The sequence below is a fragment of the Gambusia affinis genome, linkage group LG09 (genome assembly GCF_019740435.1).
Source record: "Gambusia affinis linkage group LG09, SWU_Gaff_1.0, whole genome shotgun sequence".
NCBI lineage: Eukaryota > Metazoa > Chordata > Actinopteri > Cyprinodontiformes > Poeciliidae > Gambusia > Gambusia affinis.
Genome location: NC_057876.1, coordinates 9098924 through 9119250, shown reverse-complemented (window position 1 = coordinate 9119250; position 20327 = coordinate 9098924). Strand labels below are relative to the sequence as shown.

At 39.4% G+C, this 20327-nt stretch overlaps 1 protein-coding gene across 4 annotated transcripts in view; it reads right to left on the bottom strand.

Moving 5' to 3' along the window:
• The window catches only part of unc5a (unc-5 netrin receptor A), a 164417-nt gene that overhangs the window by 42713 nt on the left and 101377 nt on the right, over window positions 1–20327 (bottom strand). For 2 of the 4 annotated variants that reach the window (XM_044127925.1, XM_044127926.1), the window contains exons 3-6: window positions 12540–12683; window positions 9931–10034; window positions 8626–8806; window positions 572–739 (exon numbers count right to left, since the gene is read on the bottom strand). In XM_044127925.1, coding sequence (XP_043983860.1) covers window positions 572–739; window positions 8626–8806; window positions 9931–10034; window positions 12540–12683 — 597 coding nt within the window. The remainder of the gene's footprint in view (window positions 1–571; window positions 740–8625; window positions 8807–9930; window positions 10035–12539; window positions 12684–20327) is intronic. The other 2 variants (XM_044127927.1, XM_044127928.1) reach the window with 1 other exon arrangement.

Genomic DNA, 20327 nt, shown 5'->3' with positions numbered 1-20327 from the left:
TCTCAGGCTCCCAGAGATCAATAAGTGTTGCTCACTATCAGCCACGACGCTCTCTGCCTCTCAGACGCTCTCACAGGGGAGACTGAGCCAGCAAATGAAATTCCCCTTAACTCCTCTCACATAAACATAGCACGTAAGCTCCCATAATTCAGATTTTTTTTTTTTTTTTTACCACACATTTTAAGTAGCAGCTTGAACAGGAAATAACAACAATTGCTCTGGTGAGCGCGACACAAAGCCAAGGCTGTGTCTATGTGTATGGAGCTGAAATAAAAATTAAGCCTATTCACAGCGGAGCTGATGATGCAAACAACATGTGATAGTATTAAATCCCTTGCTGGATTGCTGTGCAAGCGCTCTAATTGCAGAAGGCAACAAAAGCTTGCCATCCCAAAAAAAATTTTTTAAATGCTACTTGGAGTTGGAGGTACAGTGCGAAAGGACAGGGAGAAGAATGAATTGATGACTTCTAGATGCAAAAACAAAACAAAAAAAAACAAGAAGAAAATGCAAATAAAGGAAGCCACAAGAAGCCAATGCCACAGGACAAACAGGGCTGCCTGGGAGTTACCTGGACAGGTGGCCACGCAGGCACTTTTCTGGACGTTCTGCCCCTCACAGGATGTGCCTCCGTTCAGTGGCGTGGGATTGGTGCAGCTCCGGCTCCTCTTCTGCCAGCCACGCCCGCACACAGCGCTGCAGGACGACCAGGTGGTCCATGTGGACCAGCCACCGTTGACTGTCAGACCGGTGCCGAAAGGAAGAGGAGGAGGAAGGTGGGGGGGAAGTAGGAGGGAGCGGTAAGGAAAAGGGGAAGGTTGAATGGAAGGAGGGAGGAAGGGATGGATGGATGAAGGAACAGAGCAGCCAGGTTTACCCGACATGCAGAAATAAAAAGAGGTGTGCTACATTTGAAAAATCGTGACTGCCTTTACACTGCTGGTCTCCACGCAGAAAGGTGAACACATGGAGGAGCAGGAGCAGAGTTGGCTGCTTCCTGCATGTGTGCTGGAATTACAGCCAAACACAGTGAAAACAAAATGACTCAACAGGAAGCGAGGTATAACCAAGCAACTTGCCAGACCAGACTAACACAGTTGCTGCAGCTGGTGATGTTAAAACTAATATTGTATTTTAGCGTTTTCATAAAGTCAGAATTTTTACAGCTCTTGGTGACAATTTTTCTATTTGGAAGACCAAACGATTAGTGAAATATAACTCTGAATTACAGTGTCCCCCAAAAACTTTGAATGTTTTATTTTTTTCCACATGTAGTCATGTCACATCCACAAACTTCAATGCTTGGGATTTTATGTTAAACAAACAAACAAAGGAGCTCATAACTCCAAGATGAAAACAATTAAGTTTATATAGCTAATATTTCTTTCCAATATAAATAATTAATAAACTTAGAGCACACCAAGTGATACTTTGGTGACTTTGATTCACATGACTTGTACAACAAGTTGTTGTAAATCACTTAAAACTGATTTACTGTGTTGTAAATCAATGTGTTAGATAATAAATCTAATGGTGTTGACGATCTCACATACACTCCAAAAACATAAACAGCTCAGTTATAATAACTGTCTGGGTTTATAAAATACTTCATGGCTCTGCTCCACCTCTATTTCAACAATTTATTCAAAAGAATAACAATCAGCGAACGAGGGTGAGACCCATTGTCGGAGTACAATCCTGAACAACATAAGGGACTTTTTACATCTCATTTCATATAGAAATCATCTTAAAAGCAGACTCTTCAAAAATATCACTACTGATGTTGATTGGTGTGTATGGCTTTAATGGTTGCATATATACATTAATCTTCAGAGTGTTATATCTCTTGTTTCCATCCTTGCTTTTATTATTTGCGTTTTAACACAAATTTTTCATTAGAGGTAGAAATTAGCCACTTTATTTATATATTCTCGTGTATTTAAATGTTCATTCATATGTATTGTACTGTTCTTGTAGATAGACTAGGAACTAAATTAAACTAAGTGAGGAAGAAATGATACAACTAAAAGTCTGGAAGGTGTGTCATGTACATGTGTTTATTAACTCCGCGTAGCATTTCATTGAGTATTGAAGAAATTCATCGCTACATCATGAAGCTGCCACCACCAAGAGCCACAGTGGGGTTGGCCGCTTCAGGCTTTTCTGTCACAGATAACAACAATGTAGGCCAACAAGTTACATTTGTTCCCCTCTTTTGCCCGGAGTGCCTTGTATCACACGTGGCTGGTGGCTTGAAGCAGAAGGGGAAAAAAAAACAAAAAAGAGGAAAAAAAAGAGACATCTCTTTTAAAACAGTTTTGTACAGATGAGTCCCTCGATGAGCGCCCTCTGGTGATTCATAAATTATGAATCAAACTTATTGCAGAACTTAAAGAGGCGTGGAGTTGAGTTTCTCAGGGTCCATATAAAGCGTTGAGCACAAAATGAGTGTCAGAAAACTCCTAAAACATTAAATACATTTGCGGCGTGTTATAGCTTTTTGGTTTTATTTACGAGCAGAACCGAAACCAGCTTTTATGAAATTGTACCAAACTAATATCCAGTGATTTTTTTTTTTTTTTATATGAAAGTCAGCTCAACTTGTTCAACATGCATTTATTGACCATGTAAGTCAAATACACACAGTGGTAGTCTTTGTGTTTTGCCTTAATTCTCCTAGCCAGATGGCCGTCCAGATTGCCTGTAATTGCTGTATCACACACTCGAGCAGCACCGTCGCTTTACCCCTTCACAAGTCAGCTGACACGAGGTTCTGTCTCCTTTTCTTGACAAGTCAGGGACTCCCCCTGTTACTTGGTCTTTTCACCAGATAAACAGAGCGAAAAGCCATCTCAATGAAGTGCTTCGTGAAAGGTGAAATACACCTTTGATTTATCTCTCTCCACAATATTTTTCTTTCCATGCTTTATAAAACAAAGATGTTTGCTACACATGACTAATAGTTGTTATTTTGACAGAGTCTCCTGCCTCAGTTGTGGATGTCTACAGCTCCTCCAGAGTCACTATGGGCTTCTCTGACAGCCAAACAAGGGCCCTCTTTTCACTAATTCAGTCATTTCTAAAGGCAATTAGTTGCACTTGATTTTGCTTAGGTGTATTAAATGAGGCAAGTACCATATTCAGACTATAAGGATTTTTGTTCCACCTCACAATCAGGCACTTCTTTGTGTTGATCTATTACAAAAAAGTCCAGTAAAATCTGTAAAGATATGTGGTTGCACTACAGCAAAAATGGGAAAATGTCTAAGGCACGTGAATCCATTTGTTGCCAGATACTTTAAACCACCCTTCACAAGCTGATTTTACAACATTATTCAAACAAAGCCTAGAGTTCAGGCATTTCATGAACTTTAAACACCAAATTCCTATTACTGCAGCTATTTGCTAAACCATTGCTCCTGTTCTAAACTTTAAGTGTCAATTATCATGTAACTGATACTGTTGAGCGCCTCTCAATCATGCCAGGTGATTACATCAAATCATGCAGCTTCTTTCCCAGCATCTACCGTGTTTCCTTCAGCCTATGAGCTACACAGTTTCCTGATTTATTGACCTGAGCGGCACTGTCATTGCCTCTTTGTACATACTCCCTTCGTAATTTCCCCTTAACTCTCTGCGCTTGTCGGGGCTGAATCATTTCCTTGCCCTCTCTATGCAATTGATTGCTCGCCACAGCGAGGTAAATTGCCAGGCAACTCGGTCTCTGATTACCTCTTAGCACCGAGTGCAGTCACACCAGCCGGGTCTTGTTAAAATGCATCTCTGGCCCCCCTGTTGAGCCGCCTTAGAAAAGTAGAAGTTATTATCAGTTGCTACCTCTAGGTAGATTAACTAAAATGGTAGACAGAGATGCTGCACGATAAATGGTTTGCTGCAAGGTAAAGATACAGGAACATCAGCACCAAGTCTTCAGGTAGAGGAACAATTTTCTCCGTTCTGATTTATCCTCAACTAATATGACTCATTTTATCAAGCACATATTGAGATGAGAGGGATGTTGCACAAATGGCCTCCTGCGTCACTCTTTCATAATTTACCATAGTTTACCAACGAATGAAAAGGACTGTTTGAGCCCGCTATAGAGGCGAACAATAGAGCGTGAATGCTCTTGCCTCCACAGTAAATTAAGCTCTATATTCCCTTTAACAACAACCTAATCAATTACAATCAACACCAGTCATAATTGCACTTTTTGTAATGTTTTAATGCCTGTGGCTCAGTGGAGCATATGATAATGTGTGGTATGACCACCTGCTCTAAATTAACGGCTTTCTCTTGAAACCATTCAGAGTGAAAATGATTTCTTCACTTCTAAAACACTTTAACCGATGGTGAAATCTACTATTTCAACATTTTTACCAACTTTAGAGTTTGCATAGTTTTGACAGAATAAAAGATGGAAACGTTGAAAAAGTTCCTCTCTATGACATTTTGTCTGATAGGTACTGAACTATTACTTAATATTTTTCCCAAAAAAGTTGCCACTTGGAAATAATGTGAAATGAGTGTTAGACTTTCATGCATCCAACATAGGTAAATGTTGAATAGGACTCAACCGTCGCAATATATGGAACTGACGTGATCATAACACAATCTATGTTTACAACACAAGAGTTGCAAAGGACTGCTTTGATGCAATATTTGGTTGAGTATTGCATTTTACGTGGTGTTGAGTCATACTATGATTGCCAATCGTCAAGTAGTGGGTCGCTAACTGATGCACATCATTCATATGTAAAGATATAGAGGGAAAAATCAAGAAAACATATTTTAAATAAAGTTACAAATGTCAGATATCATCGTTCTGTCCGCGTCTTTTCTTAAGATAGTTTATATATGACTATATGAAGTGTTTTAGAGATTAGAGAAAGTACTTTACTAAATGTTTTAATTTAACTATCAAGGCTTCTTCTAGCAAATATTTTCACTCTTTAAACATCATTCCACCCTAAATCTGGTGAGCTTTCACTCTGAGCTTGAGCAGACTGAAAATAAAAAAGACCATGGATCTTATAGAGCAACATTAATGTGAGACCTCCGCAATTTAATCTGCTCTTTAATTGTATAGGTTTGATTTTAATCTTTTGTCATAAACATGTTTTTTTTTCTGTTTCTTGTAATAGTCTCACTATAAATAGTTTGAGTGAGAGCAGCACACAATCAAACCCTTAGATTTTTCTGAGCAAAAGTGTAACATAATGACATAATAAGAACTTGCAGAAAAAAGTGTGTAAATGGGAAACAAATATGCAGGTATTTTTTATGGGATGCCTGCAGTACAGCATGTATTGCTGCAGAAATGCATCCCTTTGTTGAACTGGCGTTGTGTGCGTACCTGCCCATGGCAGCACACATATGTGTGAACTATAAAAACACAGCTCACCTCAAATTGTTGTCACCTGTTTTAGTGTTGGCATTTTGCTTCAAAGACACACACACACACCCACGCACACAAACTTTCACACCCTGTCTGCAGCATGTGGACTTTTCACTTAAAATCTGCCAAAGTAACACCTTCACTAAGGTGCGGATGTGTTTATTTGTCCTTTAAAAATGGAACTCCAGAGAATTATTCGGTAAAATTGTGTTTTATGCCACACCTGGAGTGTCTTTTAATTCTCCAAACATCTGTTCACATGAACTTTTTTCAAACTTTCTTCTTTTAATGAAGTTGGTAGTTTTCTACTGCAATTTGAATTAACAGTCCATATTTAAAATGTGTCTATTTGCATCCGGAGAAATTATAATGAAAACATCTTTAAAAATTCTTTATAATAATAATTTCAGAAAATAACATATAAAAATTGTCCCTCTTCTATTCTTCTGTTTCTACTTAACAGGATTTTTACTAGATAAGAAAGGTAAGCAAATTTGAGCTCAGTTGTGCAAATGAGACTCCATATAATCATTATTTGAAAAAAATAAAATAAAATAAAAACAAAATGGAAAAGATGTGAGTTAAAAGTGTGCCTAATAGGTAAAGCAGAAACCCCTGATCAGCAATGCCCTTAGAGAAACAACTGAGAGAATTTTTATAGTACTTTAAAAAAAGATTTGATTTGATTAGTTATTAGAATTTCTGACAATTAGAGAGAAAAATGAGTACGTCTAACCTTTTAGAAAAAGTTTCCAGGAAAATGTATTTTCTTCCTAAAGTGCATGGTTGCTGTACTTCTTAGATTTCAAAGTTTGCATCTGAATGACAAGAGAGTGAGCCCAAATTAGAGATCTGTGGCCATGAAGAAATAAAGCGCCATGTTTGGTTTAAACCAAATACAATGAATAAGCACCCATACATCAGACCAACTGTTGAGCATAGTGGTGGAGGAGTTATGATTTGGGATTGTTTTGCAGCCACAAGATGTAGGCACACTGGGTTAATTAAATCAAGCAAAAATATCTCTGTATTTCAAAGTTTCCCAGAGTGAAAGTTGAGGCCATATGTGCAGCTGAAAGTATTCAAGAAAATATCTGAAAAAGAAACAAACTGAGGAGTTTCCACGGCTACACTGAAAGTCTAAACTTCGGCTAAATTAAAGTATTTTAGTCAGACCTTAGTGAACTGAGGCAACATTGTAAAGACTAAGAACGTTTTCTCCAGAGCAATGAGAATGATTAATCAAGAAGAAAAATGAAAAACACTACTTCAAGATTTTGTAGTTAAGGTTTGTTTTTTCATAAATTTGTACTGTGTCTTTGACATTTGGGGATAGATCTAAATGATCTTAAACCCTAAACTAGTAGGAAAATATGCTTTCCTTTCTGTATGCAACAGTGTTTTATGTCTTTTGGGTTATTATCAGTTTTCAACTAAAATTCACAGAGCTTTCTAACTTTACTGCAACCCCAGGCTGTATTGTTTAGGAAGCCACAACAGGAACAACCTATGACTAAGGCATTGTTTGTAAATATTCATTTTTCTTTCATGAAAGTGGTTTTGTGAGAAATTCCCAAGTGACTATAGTCTCCCATTTGTACCCAGCAGAGAATAAAGATTGTCTGTAATGTATGGATGCTTCCATTGTGTGCTAGACTTGGAATCAGCTGTGATAACAAATATGGGGGTTCTCTGCATTTTAATAAAGGTCACTTGGCTTATCAGGCCTAGTCATTATTTACAGTTTGCTGTTAATTCAATTTCTTTTCTCTTACTGGATCCACAACAAAGAGGGAGGAAGATGGCAGCCATGGCATCCAACATTGCCAGCTTTTATAAGAATGGCTGCCAGAAGCTTTTAAGTTGGTGTAATTAACGTCCAGCTATACTAGCAAAATTTATTGCTTGGTGAAAAATGTGGAGCTGACGGTGCAGGCTGCTACCATATGTCACTCATTTGTAATGCTCTACTTTGTAGTTATTACAGCACAAAATATGGACACAGTGCCTCGCAAAAAATATTTGTACTCCTTGAACTTTGCCCCAGTTTGTCACATTATAACCAGAAAGAATAATGAGTTTAATAAATGGCACATATTTCAAATGTTGTGTGCATGCCCTGCATTTGTATTCACGCCCCTGTTATCTGATTCTGCTCAACAAAATCCCATATATTTTGTCTTCAGATGATATCTAATTACTACATGGTCTCTACCTGTGTGTGATTAACTTCATTATAGATGCAGCTCTTCTGTTCAGGCCTCAGGAGCTTGTTGAGGAATCTAAAGCATCAAAAGACCAATAAACACAGCAAACTGGTGTTGAAAGTCACTGACATTTTAACCAGTGTTAAGTTAATAAAGCAATAACGAATGCTTGAACGCCAGACTAAACTGACGGGCTGAAGCAACGAGAGCGTTAATGAGTAAGCCCATGGTAACTCTGTAGAATATGCAGAGATTGAGCGTTCAAGTTGGAGACTATGTCCAGAAATGTTGGAGCCACTGGCACCGAGATTCACTTTCCAGCAGGACAACGACCCAAAACATACAACCAGAGTTACAATGGAACAGTTTAAATTAAAGTATGCTCATGTGCTAGAATGGCCTAGTCAAAGTCCAGGCTTAAAGCCAGGTGAGAATCTACAGAGAGACTCAAAAAACGATGGTCAAAGATGCTGTTCAACTGAGCTTCGGCTAATTTGCAAAGCAGAATTGAAAAAAAAAAAAAAAAAAAAAAAACAAAACTGGTAGACACAAACCCCAAATGACTTTCAGCTGCAGTCGCATGGAAAGGTGGTTCTACACAATGTGACTCAGGGGGATTGAATACAACACATGCCAGACTTCTCCTATTTTTATTTGACTAAAGATTATAAAATCATGAATCATTTTCCTTCATCGATACTGTGCTAGTTTGTGTTGTTCTATCCGATAAGGTACCAATAAAATACACCGAGGTTTGTGGTTGTAACACAACAAAATGAGAAAAAGTTCAAGGGATATATACACCCTTTGGTGGGCACTGTAACCGTGCAATGAACAGAAAACCTGCAACCCGGTATGTTTCATCCATGGGAGCACACAGAGGTTAATGTGGAAATGTGGAATACAAGAAGAAAGTAAACATGAAATGATTCCTTTGGGCAGTTTCTCGGTTTGCATAATTTGAAGAAAAATTGCACCCAGACCATTTAACATCTGCTAGAAGAAGTTATCATCACCTACCGTAGACCAGGACCGTGGCAGAGTTGCTTTTGCGGCGAGCGACGATGTTTTTGGCCACACACGTGTAGTTGCCCGTGTCCAAAAGGCGGGCTTTTCTGATGACAAGATTGTTGTCAGGTGTGATGAAAAAATTGGGGTCGCTCAATGGGTCGAGCACATCCTCGTTCCTCTGCCATTCCACCTGAAAAACATATTTTCACGGTCAGAACTCGGCTCAAATCAACAGAAACGTGCTCTGCGGTGAGCAGATATCATGTAGAGGACAGACTACGACATGCAAAACAAGGACACGAAGACCAGTTTGGTGCTGGGAACAAATTTTACTCATATAGCCAACTGATTGGAAAATGTATTACTTTATACTGTGAAGAGAGCCGCTTTTATTTTGCAGCTGCTGGTGGTCTGTGAGCAAAGCCAATCATGCTCTACAGTGCCTTCGCTTCTCTTTCAGAAGACAAAATTGAAGTTATTCCCGTCCTGGTGTATTCACGGACAGGCTCGCTTGTTTTGCTGCTCTCACTTGACCCCGTGCCGTCTCCAGAGAAGCGATGGTATGGCAGCATTGTTGCTGGTATTACTGCCAGTTGCGATACGCCGTATAATTGGGCTTTCTTCCTCTTGCGTGCGCTATCTCTGCTTTCTCCCGCGGTGACTTCTGCTCTGATGTTCTTTTCTGTTGAACCGCGGTTGGCACCTTCCTTCCCATTTCTCTCCAAACAGTCCCTGCACTGTCGAGCTGTGATTGGCTTGTCTGCCGGCTCTCGTCTCTAGGCTGTCTGAGCTCGCAGCCGAAGCTCCTGTTGTGTTGTTATTAGAGCAGTTAGTGCCTATCTGGGACCGGGGAGGATGCAGCACATGAGGTGAAACAGCTGGCACCACTCTGGCCCTCTAAACACACACCGGCAAAATATGAGAGGGGAGAGAAAGCGATGCAAGCAGAACAAGAGAGGAGAGAGGCAGAACCAGATAAGGAGAGAGTGAGACAAATAGAGCCATTCATTATGGACGGGCCTTTAGAGATGCCAAATGGGGAGTGAAGCCTCCGAGCCAATCCTGAGTGATGTGACGAGATGATATATGATGATATATGGCTTCTCAGAGATGCAGAAGAGATCATAAATCAATAACAGGGAATAATTAGAGGTGTAATTTATCCATACAGAGACGGTTGTTTCCTCGGAGATGCAGCAAAGTCACTTTTTGCTCTTTGTGTCCCTCCCCGCCCCTCTCCTGCCTTCTTGGAGAGGAAAGAGTAAAACGATGCTAGATGTGAGCCTATAAATATCTTCTGTATCTGTGTCTCACCTCGGCTTGTGGCACTCCCTCGGGGGGATGGCAGTGCAGTAACACCTCCTGGTCCAATGCCACCTCTTTACCCTGAGGCTCCTCCTCAAAGTTCTTTCTCAGGTCTTGCGCAAAGAGAGACGGGGAGAAGAAACACAACCAATTAGGATGTTTGTTAGAGCTCATGACATTTGAAAGAAATCCTTAGGAAAAAACCAACAAACAAACAAACAAAAAAACCAACAAAACAAACTGGGTCTGGTGATGTTTTTTAAATTCCAGCCCCTGAAATGTTCAACCGTGGCCTCGTGTCGCACTCCAGCTGGCCTCTAAGCCACAGTGGAATCAGTGGCACCAACCATGTTACTTATTACAGGCTGCCTGGCTGGTTCAGAGATGTTTGTCTGCTGCCAGAGGGACCTGCGCTGAAAAGCAATTGCATTACCCCTTCCTCCCACCCAGCCTCTCCCCTCATCCCCAGCCTCCGGCAGCCTCCGGCCCCCATCTGTGTGACGGCTTGGAGCAGCCGCACGAAAACAATGCCCCAAGGCTCCCGGACAAGAGCTCCTGCAAAGCCCGCCCGGCTGCGTGGGGGCTTCACTTTATGTCTCATTGAGCAATCTTACAGTTGCATCAAGCCCTGCAATATATTTGTCTGTAAACCCCAGCTGTGAATTGCACAGGTAGAAGTAGCCCGGCTGTTTCGTCTTGCAGGAGGCGGGAGAGGGAATAAACGCAGGTCTGTTTGGACCGGATGAGACAGGCAGGCTGCCGATAGCTGGCGGCTCGGTGCAAATTTGATGTGTTCAACCCCGTGTTTTGACTCAGAGCAAAGCAATGTGTTATCGTGTTGCGAGGGGCTCAGGGTGATTTCCTTTAAACGGGATGTTCAGCCTGTCCTGACCGATCACACTGGAGGAAACGTTGAGACAAGGGGAGAGTTTCATGACATTTAATTTAATTAAAGCAGATAAAATGGGACTGGAGGACACTCGAGATGTAACAGCTCTAGAAAGCTCTAAAGTATGTGAGTGTAAGTGGGTACGGATAAATATTGGAAATGTGTTCTGATGCATGGCTATTAAGGCATGTGTATGTCCTTATCTTACATCTATCTGACTTCGTTAAGATCCCCAACAAGGGTAGATAATGAATGTGTGTTTTCAAAAAAGCCTTCTGGTTTGAAGACTGCGCTGCAGTTGCTTGTGTCTGGAATAATACATATTTATGTGGGAATTAATAGGCAGAATGCTGTAAAACGCTCAAATGTAAAATGGCTCCTTCTAATAAAGCTTTTGAGGCGGCGAGGGATGCGCCTCTGTTCCCCAGGCAGATTTATGATTGCTGCACAGCAATAAATTTCAATTCTGTTTTTATTCAAGTTACTTTCACAGGGATCATTGCTGATATACTGTAGCTCGTGAGAAATATGCTCATGAATACTTAAATTTAGTGTTCCACATTTTCCCCTTTACGCCCCTTTTCTGCCTTTCTTTCTCCAGTATTCAGAAATGTTCATTCACTAATCAGAATCACAGGAACATTATTTAGGGCGCCTTGCAAACGTATGTCTATCCCTAAAACGTCTTCACATTTTTGTCCAATACAGCCACAAATTCTAATGCATTATTTGGATTTTTTTTAGGTAGACCACATGAAAATATTACATAATATTGCGGTTGAAAAAAACATTAATTGTTTTCTTTCTTTTTTTCTGCCTTCCTGTACTCCTAAATGTAACACAATGCAATAAGATTTCTTTCAAGGTCATCATTAGGAACGCAGAAAATGAGTCATGTTGACATTTAAAAATCAGGTTTCAGTTCTAAATCAATACGTCCAGCATTAAAGAAATCACAAAAACATTATTTTAATCAATAATCAAATAGAACCTAAACTGATAGGCAGGGCAAGCAGAGCATCAATCAGTCATACATGCCACAAATAAAAAAGTCATGAGAAGTTTTCTCTTCAGTTTCACACAAATCATTTAGAGGATACATCAAACATGTGGAAGAATTGGTTAAATAAGACCAACAGTAAACTATTTTAGCTACAGAAAATTAAAACCACACATAGCCTTTAAAAAGCCATCTGCAGTCGATGGAAAATGGATGGGATGAGAACAGGACCATCCAGGCGGTCCGACGCTGTAAAATAGTTGAAACTGGGGTGGAGCTTCACCTCCTATAGCAGCTATGTGATCCTGAACAAACAACCAAAGTTACAGTGGAAAGTTTTAGATGAAAACATCCTGGTCGTCCAGAAGGACAAAGTCATTACTATATGTACAGTAAAATGTTTTCATGTGCTGCATAAATACACTGAATAGAAACTAAATCGGATCTGGAGGAAGTCACCTGACCTGTTACCTTGAATCCCAATAGATTAAGTTTTAATTTGAGGCCAAAATACAAAAATATGAGTATTAATACTTTTACAGGGGCACGGTAGCTTATACGATAGAGATCACAATGATTTTTTTGAACTAATTGTTAAATAAGAGTCAGTCCATGTCTTTCCCTGTTCTGATCCTAAGCTCTTATTACAACTAGACATGCAAATGTGAGCACCTTGTTAAGAAACCCATGCATTCGTAATGACAGTGAGATCACTTTAAGTGCACTCACAAGCAATCCTGATGTACGCTTTCTGGCTCTTCTGAGTTCCAGTGGTGCTCCAGGCGACACACTGACACCAGTACTCATCGAGGCCGAAGATCTTCTCCACCTGCTGCCTGGTAATCTCAATCGTCACCTGCATGACCGGCAACGCTGCAAAGCAGGGACAGACAGAACAGAATCATGAACACGCAAATCACCCAACATCAACTCGTCTGAGTGCAGCAAAAAGTTAAACGGCTACGTTTTGTACTTTGAGTAATTAGACAATAAAGCCAGGCAGAATAAACAAGCAGACAAGCATAATCCTATATAAACAGAGGGCTTGTTAACTGAGGAAAATGAGACAACAGCCTCACAGCTTCCCCGCTGCAAATTTGGAGGGCGTTAAAATGGCAACAGTTGGGAAGGAACACTGGAGCGCTAAACAAACGCTGGGAACAAAAATATCCAGCGTCGCCTGCTTCCCTATCATCAAATCTAAGATGGGAGGAAAAGTTCAATTTGTGGAGCATTTCTACAACAGTGCCGAAATAAGAGATGCAGCTGTAACACAAGGTAAAAATAGCTTTATTGCTTTTCTGCCAGAACGGACTGACAAGTCTTCTCTAAATAGAGCAAAATTGGGACAAAAACCCTCCTGCCAAACTGTCAAAACACTATAACTTTGTCACAAGCTTATCTGAGTTAAGAAATCTTTCATTTCATTTTCGTCCACTGTTATATTTGGGACCTGCAATATATATATATATATATACACATATGGATGGTGGTCGTGCCCTTCCTCCCCACTTGCACCCATGTCTCTTCACCACAATAGAATAAGTGTAGATTGCAATGTTTTTCTTGAGCTGTCCGCTTTCGCTCCGTCTTATATTTTCTGTTTGGGAGACAGTCGTTCATCTGACGGTTGCAATGGAAACCAGAGGCCGACCAAAGGGAATGACTCAGACAATTACATTCAGATTCAGTGGGGGACCTCTCTTTGATGGCCATTTGCATAAAAGCACTTTGAGACTCCTCCACGCCCCTCACACTCCGGATGTGTCTGAACTGATCATTTGCTGCTCCAATCTGATGCGGGAGGAAGTGGCACCTGCCACAATAACAAACATATACGTTCAGCCTTTTTAAAATTTGCAACACACACACACATACACACAAAAAATAATAATATGGTGACTTTTGGTTTCTGTTGAAGAAAAAGCAGTGGCTCTGTTGCCAGCAGCCACACTCAGTGATAAGTAGCTGTGAGGGTCACTGGCAGACGGCCATGTATTAGTATCTTAGTGCAGTAGATTTTTCTATATGTGATCACAGTAAATGTGACTGCATGTGCTGTGAATCCAGCCCTGAAGCACCACTAGGAGCATCAACAACAACCCATGCTGTCTGTTGGATTTCACCAATGTTGTTCACTGTTCACTCAATGTTCACCAACAACAGCTAATTTGACAAACAGAATAAAAGGTTATTTTTGCATGTTTATTTGTTTTCTCAATCCTGCCGATAAGTGTCAGAAATTGAGATTCATAACAAAAATACCCAAATGCATTATTTAGAGCCCCCATTTACTCTCTTTTTGTCTCTGAAGTTGAGCTCTTTGGAGGAGTGTGTTTGTGTGCTGACATGAGTCTGCAGCCAGAGAGTTTGACACAGGCTGAGAGAGCACCTAAAAGCTAAAACAAATGGCTAAAGTAACAAAAATGGGCACTACAGAGAATGAACAAATGGAGCAGAAGAAATCCAGCTTTCTCTTTTCTGCAAATCAGCATCACACCTGCATCCAACTTTCCATTTAAAATATAAAAACTAACAAGTGAAATTTCTTTTATGTCTGCCACGCTATAGTTTCCTTTCATTTAGCAAATTCTACATAATAAAAATGAATCTGAAAATCCTGAAATCAGATGTAACATTAGGAGGACACCGAGTCACTGCTCAGCTATTTAAAAATTCCCAACCTGAGCGGAAAATGAATGAGCTTTTTTGCTCCAAGTACAATATCGGCCATTATGAATTAGTTATCGACGCGACTCATAAACTTCTTACATGAAACAAGAGGAAAAAAAAAAACAAAACTGCTGATGTAAAGCAAGGCCTTGATTCTACATTTCAAATTAACTTCTTAGAAATCCTCCCAGTCTTGGATGTTAAGTAGAAAAAAAAAACCCATCTGATGGCTCTGATTTACACTCAGCTCTCAGCAGTTTATGTGTGCAAAACAGAAAGCCATGCCTGAATACATACATTTAAAATTTGGCCCTGACTGCCATTCTGCGCTTACCGTTGCTCTGCATATGGTATTTGATTAATGCAAACCTTCTTATTCACTCCGAGCTGGAGGGCAAAAGGACCACAGATCTGTATGGAGATGGATAGCATGAACAATAGCAAGCTGAGGTGAGAAATCCTAAGAAGAGCAATTTGAAGCTCTGCTTGCCAGGCTAATTGCATTCTGTTTCCTTATCTCTTCCTGTCTCTATAATTACCTGCTTTCTGTGTCTGACACCTTCCAGTAACACCCCTCTGAGTCACTCTGTCCAATTTCACTCCAATAATTAAGAGGGATAAAACAATATCATCACTTTTAGAAAAACTTTTTAAAAAATTTTAGCCACTAAATAACAATTGTGTGGGATATATTTTAAGCATCTTTTTGTGTTTAAGAGTTTACCTCTTTTGAAGGCGAAAAATACAAACTTTTTGATCCCTACTGAAAGAAGGCCAGTACAGAAACTACTTACTTACCAAAACATAAATTATCCTCACCATTATGGTTAATACAAACTTATAATAATCTGCTAAGCAGCCTCAAATGTTTTAGTGTTTAAAAAAGGGGAAGCGAAATTTTACACGTTTTCTCCTGCACTTCACATTCTTGTTAAATGATAATTAAAACATGACACGATTCCCTCAGCCTTCGGTTTGATCTGCGGCCCATTTATAAATGAGCTCAAATCCCAAACCTCAGTAAAATTACAGTGAAAATTTTAAAGGGTGATTATGTGATTGACACCACAGGAATCCTGGGCTTACAGCTGGAACCCCGGTGAGTTAATTTTTATTGGAGCGCAAGGGGCAACTTAGTGGGTTGTGCTCAGCCATGATATGTTTGTCTCTGTAGCGCTGCGAGGAAATTTAGAAGAGGCTAACAAACAGGAAACAAAACAGCTTCAATCCAATATCTAAAGTATTAGAATGAGCTTCTCTGGCAACTTCCTCACAGACTGTTATCAAAACCACCTTATTAAATTTTAGCTTTTCATCCATTACGTTTCTGTGTTCCAGTGAACTTGTCTGAAATTTCCTGGTTAAAACATTGTTGTGTCACGTGGTCAAACAGCTGAAAATGGAGACACCGCAGATGAAAATGCTAAAATCAGCAAGAACTACTCAGTGTACTAACTTTCAGTCATCTTTATAATATGCATACAAGTGCTTGGATCCAATATTTGTATTTCAGTTTCAAATACAAAATATTAAACGTCTTAAAACTATCTTTGGCCAATTTGATAAAACTTTCACTAGACTTTAATGATAAAATGTGGTGCAGATTTCAGTTACAGAGACGCAACATTCCTGGTGAGCAGAGGAGATATGATGATGAAATGAAAGAAAGTTTGAAAATTAATGGTAATAAATATTGCCACTGCAATATTGTCCAATCCAAAAGTTTTAGTTTACATTTAATGAGTGTAAAGTTTGAAGTTGTACCACGGTTCTAAATGGTCACAGTTTTAAATCCACTAAAATTTATCGCCAAACCAGTCTCTTAAGCTTGTCTTTTTTATTTATTAAGATGAAAGAGACTATACAGTTTCCTCCAGTCCTACATGCACAACTTCTGAAGGAAGGACCTACTGAATTTTCTTCTTCTCTTATCTTCTGATCTTTTTTTGAAAAAAGAAAAAGTTGACTAGTAGGAAAAGCCAGTCATAACTTTTTGTTCAGATTACCATGCAGTGAAACATTAGTAACAAGTTGATGTGTCTATCTCTGAAATAATAATAATAATAATAATAATAATAATAATAATAATAATAATAATAATAATAATAATAATAATAATAATAATAATAAACACTAACAGCTAATTTTACAAGCTAATATCAACTTGTTAGATTCCAAATAATATTTTATAAAAACCAAAACAACTAAAAAGCCATAATCTTTTGAGGCATTGTCAAAAATCTTCAGAGATATACTGTATGTTGTTAAACTGTTTGTTTCAGACGTATGTTCTGGCAAAATGAAACTAAGAAAATTTGAGATCTATAATATCAGACTAGCCATGATTTCCTATGGTTAAAAATAAGCTTTGAAATTGTTTTCCATCAGTGCTACAGCAATATTAAAAGCTTAACAAACTTTAAATGCCACTGAAAAGACAGTTTTCTCCAGAATAAATGAGATTTTTAAATATCTTTGATTTTGGCTGGAAAACAATGTTAGTTTTATTTTTATTTTTTTGTCAAGAAAGAGCATCTACAATGGACATGTTGTTTTCCCTACAAAGCAAGACCTCATACACTGGAAGTAAAACAACATATACATCAGAATCTGCTTTAAACTCTGTCTTTATGAGACAGGAATACCAAATTAAAAAAAGATTTGACTTCTTAGTGTGTTTTTGTTTTAAATGAGACCCTAAAACCCACCGATAATCTTTACATTTTCTGTCACCCAACAATCCCCCTTCGTTCTGTTTGTCAGCAACATGGTCTTCTGCAGGCTTGCTTAGAATTTCTCCTCCTTGTTTTCTCTTTAATGACTTTGTCAGCATACCATATGCAAAATAAAATGATCTAGCATTTTGTGTAGTAAATATGCAAGACACACTTTATATCTCTCAGCGTTGCAACAACTTATTTTTCTTCACTCACCACAGCAGCGCATGCCATTGTATGTACATACAGACAATTCACATTTATTATGAAACCAGTGTAAAGGGTTTGCAGTATAAATGTGAGGACCAAAATGCAGCTTGCAGTCTCTAAAACACAACCAGAAATATGAATATAAGCAATATGAATGAGGAGAAAGACGTGAACTGACTGTGTTGTTCTTTGTCTTTTATGTGAGCAGGTATTGGCTGTTCATGCTCTGCAGACACAAACAGCTGATCGTTCATGTGATCAGTCAAGAGCAAAATTCCCATCAGAACTGATTCAGAACAGGTATTTCCATCTGCCGAACTCCATACCAGCTCTTTTCTGAAAAAGCCAAAATCAAGTGAGGATAAATCTTGCTTGTGTAATGAGTTTTTCTCAACTTCACATCCACAGAGCTTTCCTATTGTGGCCCTGTACACGTGTTGATGAAAATGTGAGTCACAGCTGACGTTTGACTGTGGAAGAGACATAGTAACAACCATGAAATTTTCGACAGTGTTTAAGAGTTAGTGAGTGAATCACATCTCAAATCTAGGTGGTCTCAAAAGAGAGAAAGAAAACTTGCAAAACGGAGCGTCAGTAAAAGCTTTTGGGCCAGGGGGTCAGGTTCAAACACTCTGTTTTTCCTCCAGACAGCCACAGTTTTAAGAAGACCAGCATAGATGCAGAGCGGCTGAGTTCATGAATAACCTGACCTCACATTTGTATGATGCTGCTTTTTTGCAAAGTTATCTAGCAACAGAATTCAATCTAACACTAGATCCACTTGCACACACACAAAAGACGTGTCTACGTTAGGTTTATTGTGTTCAGACAGCGGCAGCGACAACATTATTTACACATGCACCCCATTCAAATGTGTGAGAAGTTAACAAAAGGAAAGAGGTCACACTGTCAGCGCTCAGACGTCTTTCTCTGGATGTGTGTGTGGGCAGGAGGAATCTTCCCCTGAGCCAACAGGGGCTCAACACACACAGGGTAAACATCCCTGGACTCAATCCTGGGTGAGTCGATATCGGGCATGTCTGAGTGCAGGACTTTATTTTTCTCCCCCTCACTCTTGTTTTTGCTGGCTCTGACCTCAATTCCATAGGGGTCATTTGCTTATCAAAGGCAAGGACTGGAACTTGCAGGTCCTGAATGTGTGTTCATTGTGAGCAAGGAAATTCAATTAGGCGATGCCCCTTCTGTGTGTGAGGGTAGGACTCATCAGTGGATATAGGAGGATTAGGGCTGGGCGAGTCTACATCAGGGCCGCGCGCCGTTTTCAAGGAAAAGAGTTCACAATGGTTAAGGCGAGACATCACAGATGAACGCTTTTGCGAATGAACCTTCTGCACATCCTGGCAACAAGTCAAAAGTAAACTGGAAGTGTGCTATTTCCTCTCTTGGATCTTCTTTCAAACAGATGGTATCGGTGTCATCACCGTCACCTCAGGTTCCCAGAGCTTGCTTTCAAAGTTACTAACAATGCAATTATCTGCAAATTTAGCTCTGATAGAGGTAAGACGCCCAGACACCAGGTCAAAGTGTCAAAAACAAGTTTGGAGCTAAACAGAATGCTAAAATGAGAAAACAAAATGTAGAGATACGTACCAGCTTGTGCTGTATTTAGAACGTGTAAGCCCTGTAAAATTGAGGGTTTGTGTTTAAAATTCTTGATATTTTTTCAGGGTTTTCAGATGTATTTTCTTACATCTTCAGATGAACTTTTTATGCCTTCAAGGTGAAGATGATTGTAAGTGAGGAATGGCGCTTGCCAATACGGTCGCTGTTTTCATTCAGAAGTGTCTTAATTCTTCATGGCAAACATTTAAGAAAACATCAGAAACCTTACCCAGAGATGGTCTTATAAGGGGACAAGATGGGATCTACCACAACTCTCACTTGTATTGTTGTCTTGAGGTCTGGTGACTATGGAGCGCACTGAAGTACAGTAAAATTTCTTCCAGAGAACTGTTTGAGAAACAATCCTGCTATATCCTGCAGCAGGCAGCCATCAGAAGATGGGTACACTGTGTTCATATATTGAGGAACACAGTTTATAACACTATTTAGCCAAGCTATGCTATTTAAATAATGCTCAATTGTCTCTGAAAGGCCCAGAATGGGCCAAGAAATCTCTCTCACCATTATAAACATCATCACCAGTTTGAACAATTGATACAAGGCAGGAGGGACTCATGAGTTCCTGCCATTTAAGTCAAACTTTGACCTTTCCAGATTAATGTTGTAGCTGACATCAAGACTAATCTGACATTTAGCCACACAACTGCTGCTCCCTGGATATTTTCTCTTTTCTCTGTCAAAAGATGAATCTGGGTGAAGTTCAGAATGGGTCACAAGTTTCTAAAAGATTCACTACCAGCCACTCAGGCTCCAAGAACAAAGTTACTATCAAATTGCTTAAAATCCCCTTTCCTTCTCGTTCGGATGCTCCAATTCAGAAGATCAGAAAGTGATCTTTACCATATAATATGCTTGAAGTTTATTGAGTTTCTGTGATGTGACCTTGGAATGTTTTTCAAGGTCATATCTTATGTAATCAGCACACAGCTCTTTGTCATGGTGATAAAGGAACTGAGCTGAAGTTCTTAATTTACATTCCAAACTTTTTTTATGATCATCATACTTGAAAGAACAAGCTCCTGGATAAATGTAGCTAAAATCAGCTTCCTCTGAAGGGTTAGTCGATTAAGTCTTAGTAATGGCATCAGGATCTGAGTTATGTCTGGGTTGCTGGGAGAAGAGCCATCGCTACATTGCATTGAAAGGAATCAACTGAGATACATCCAGTATCTGATTTACATTCAAGAGGATGTCTGTCTGCAGAAAACCTGAGCGAGATCCAGAACTTGCTGGACAGATTAGATATAAATATAAACAGGCTTTATTGTCTTTC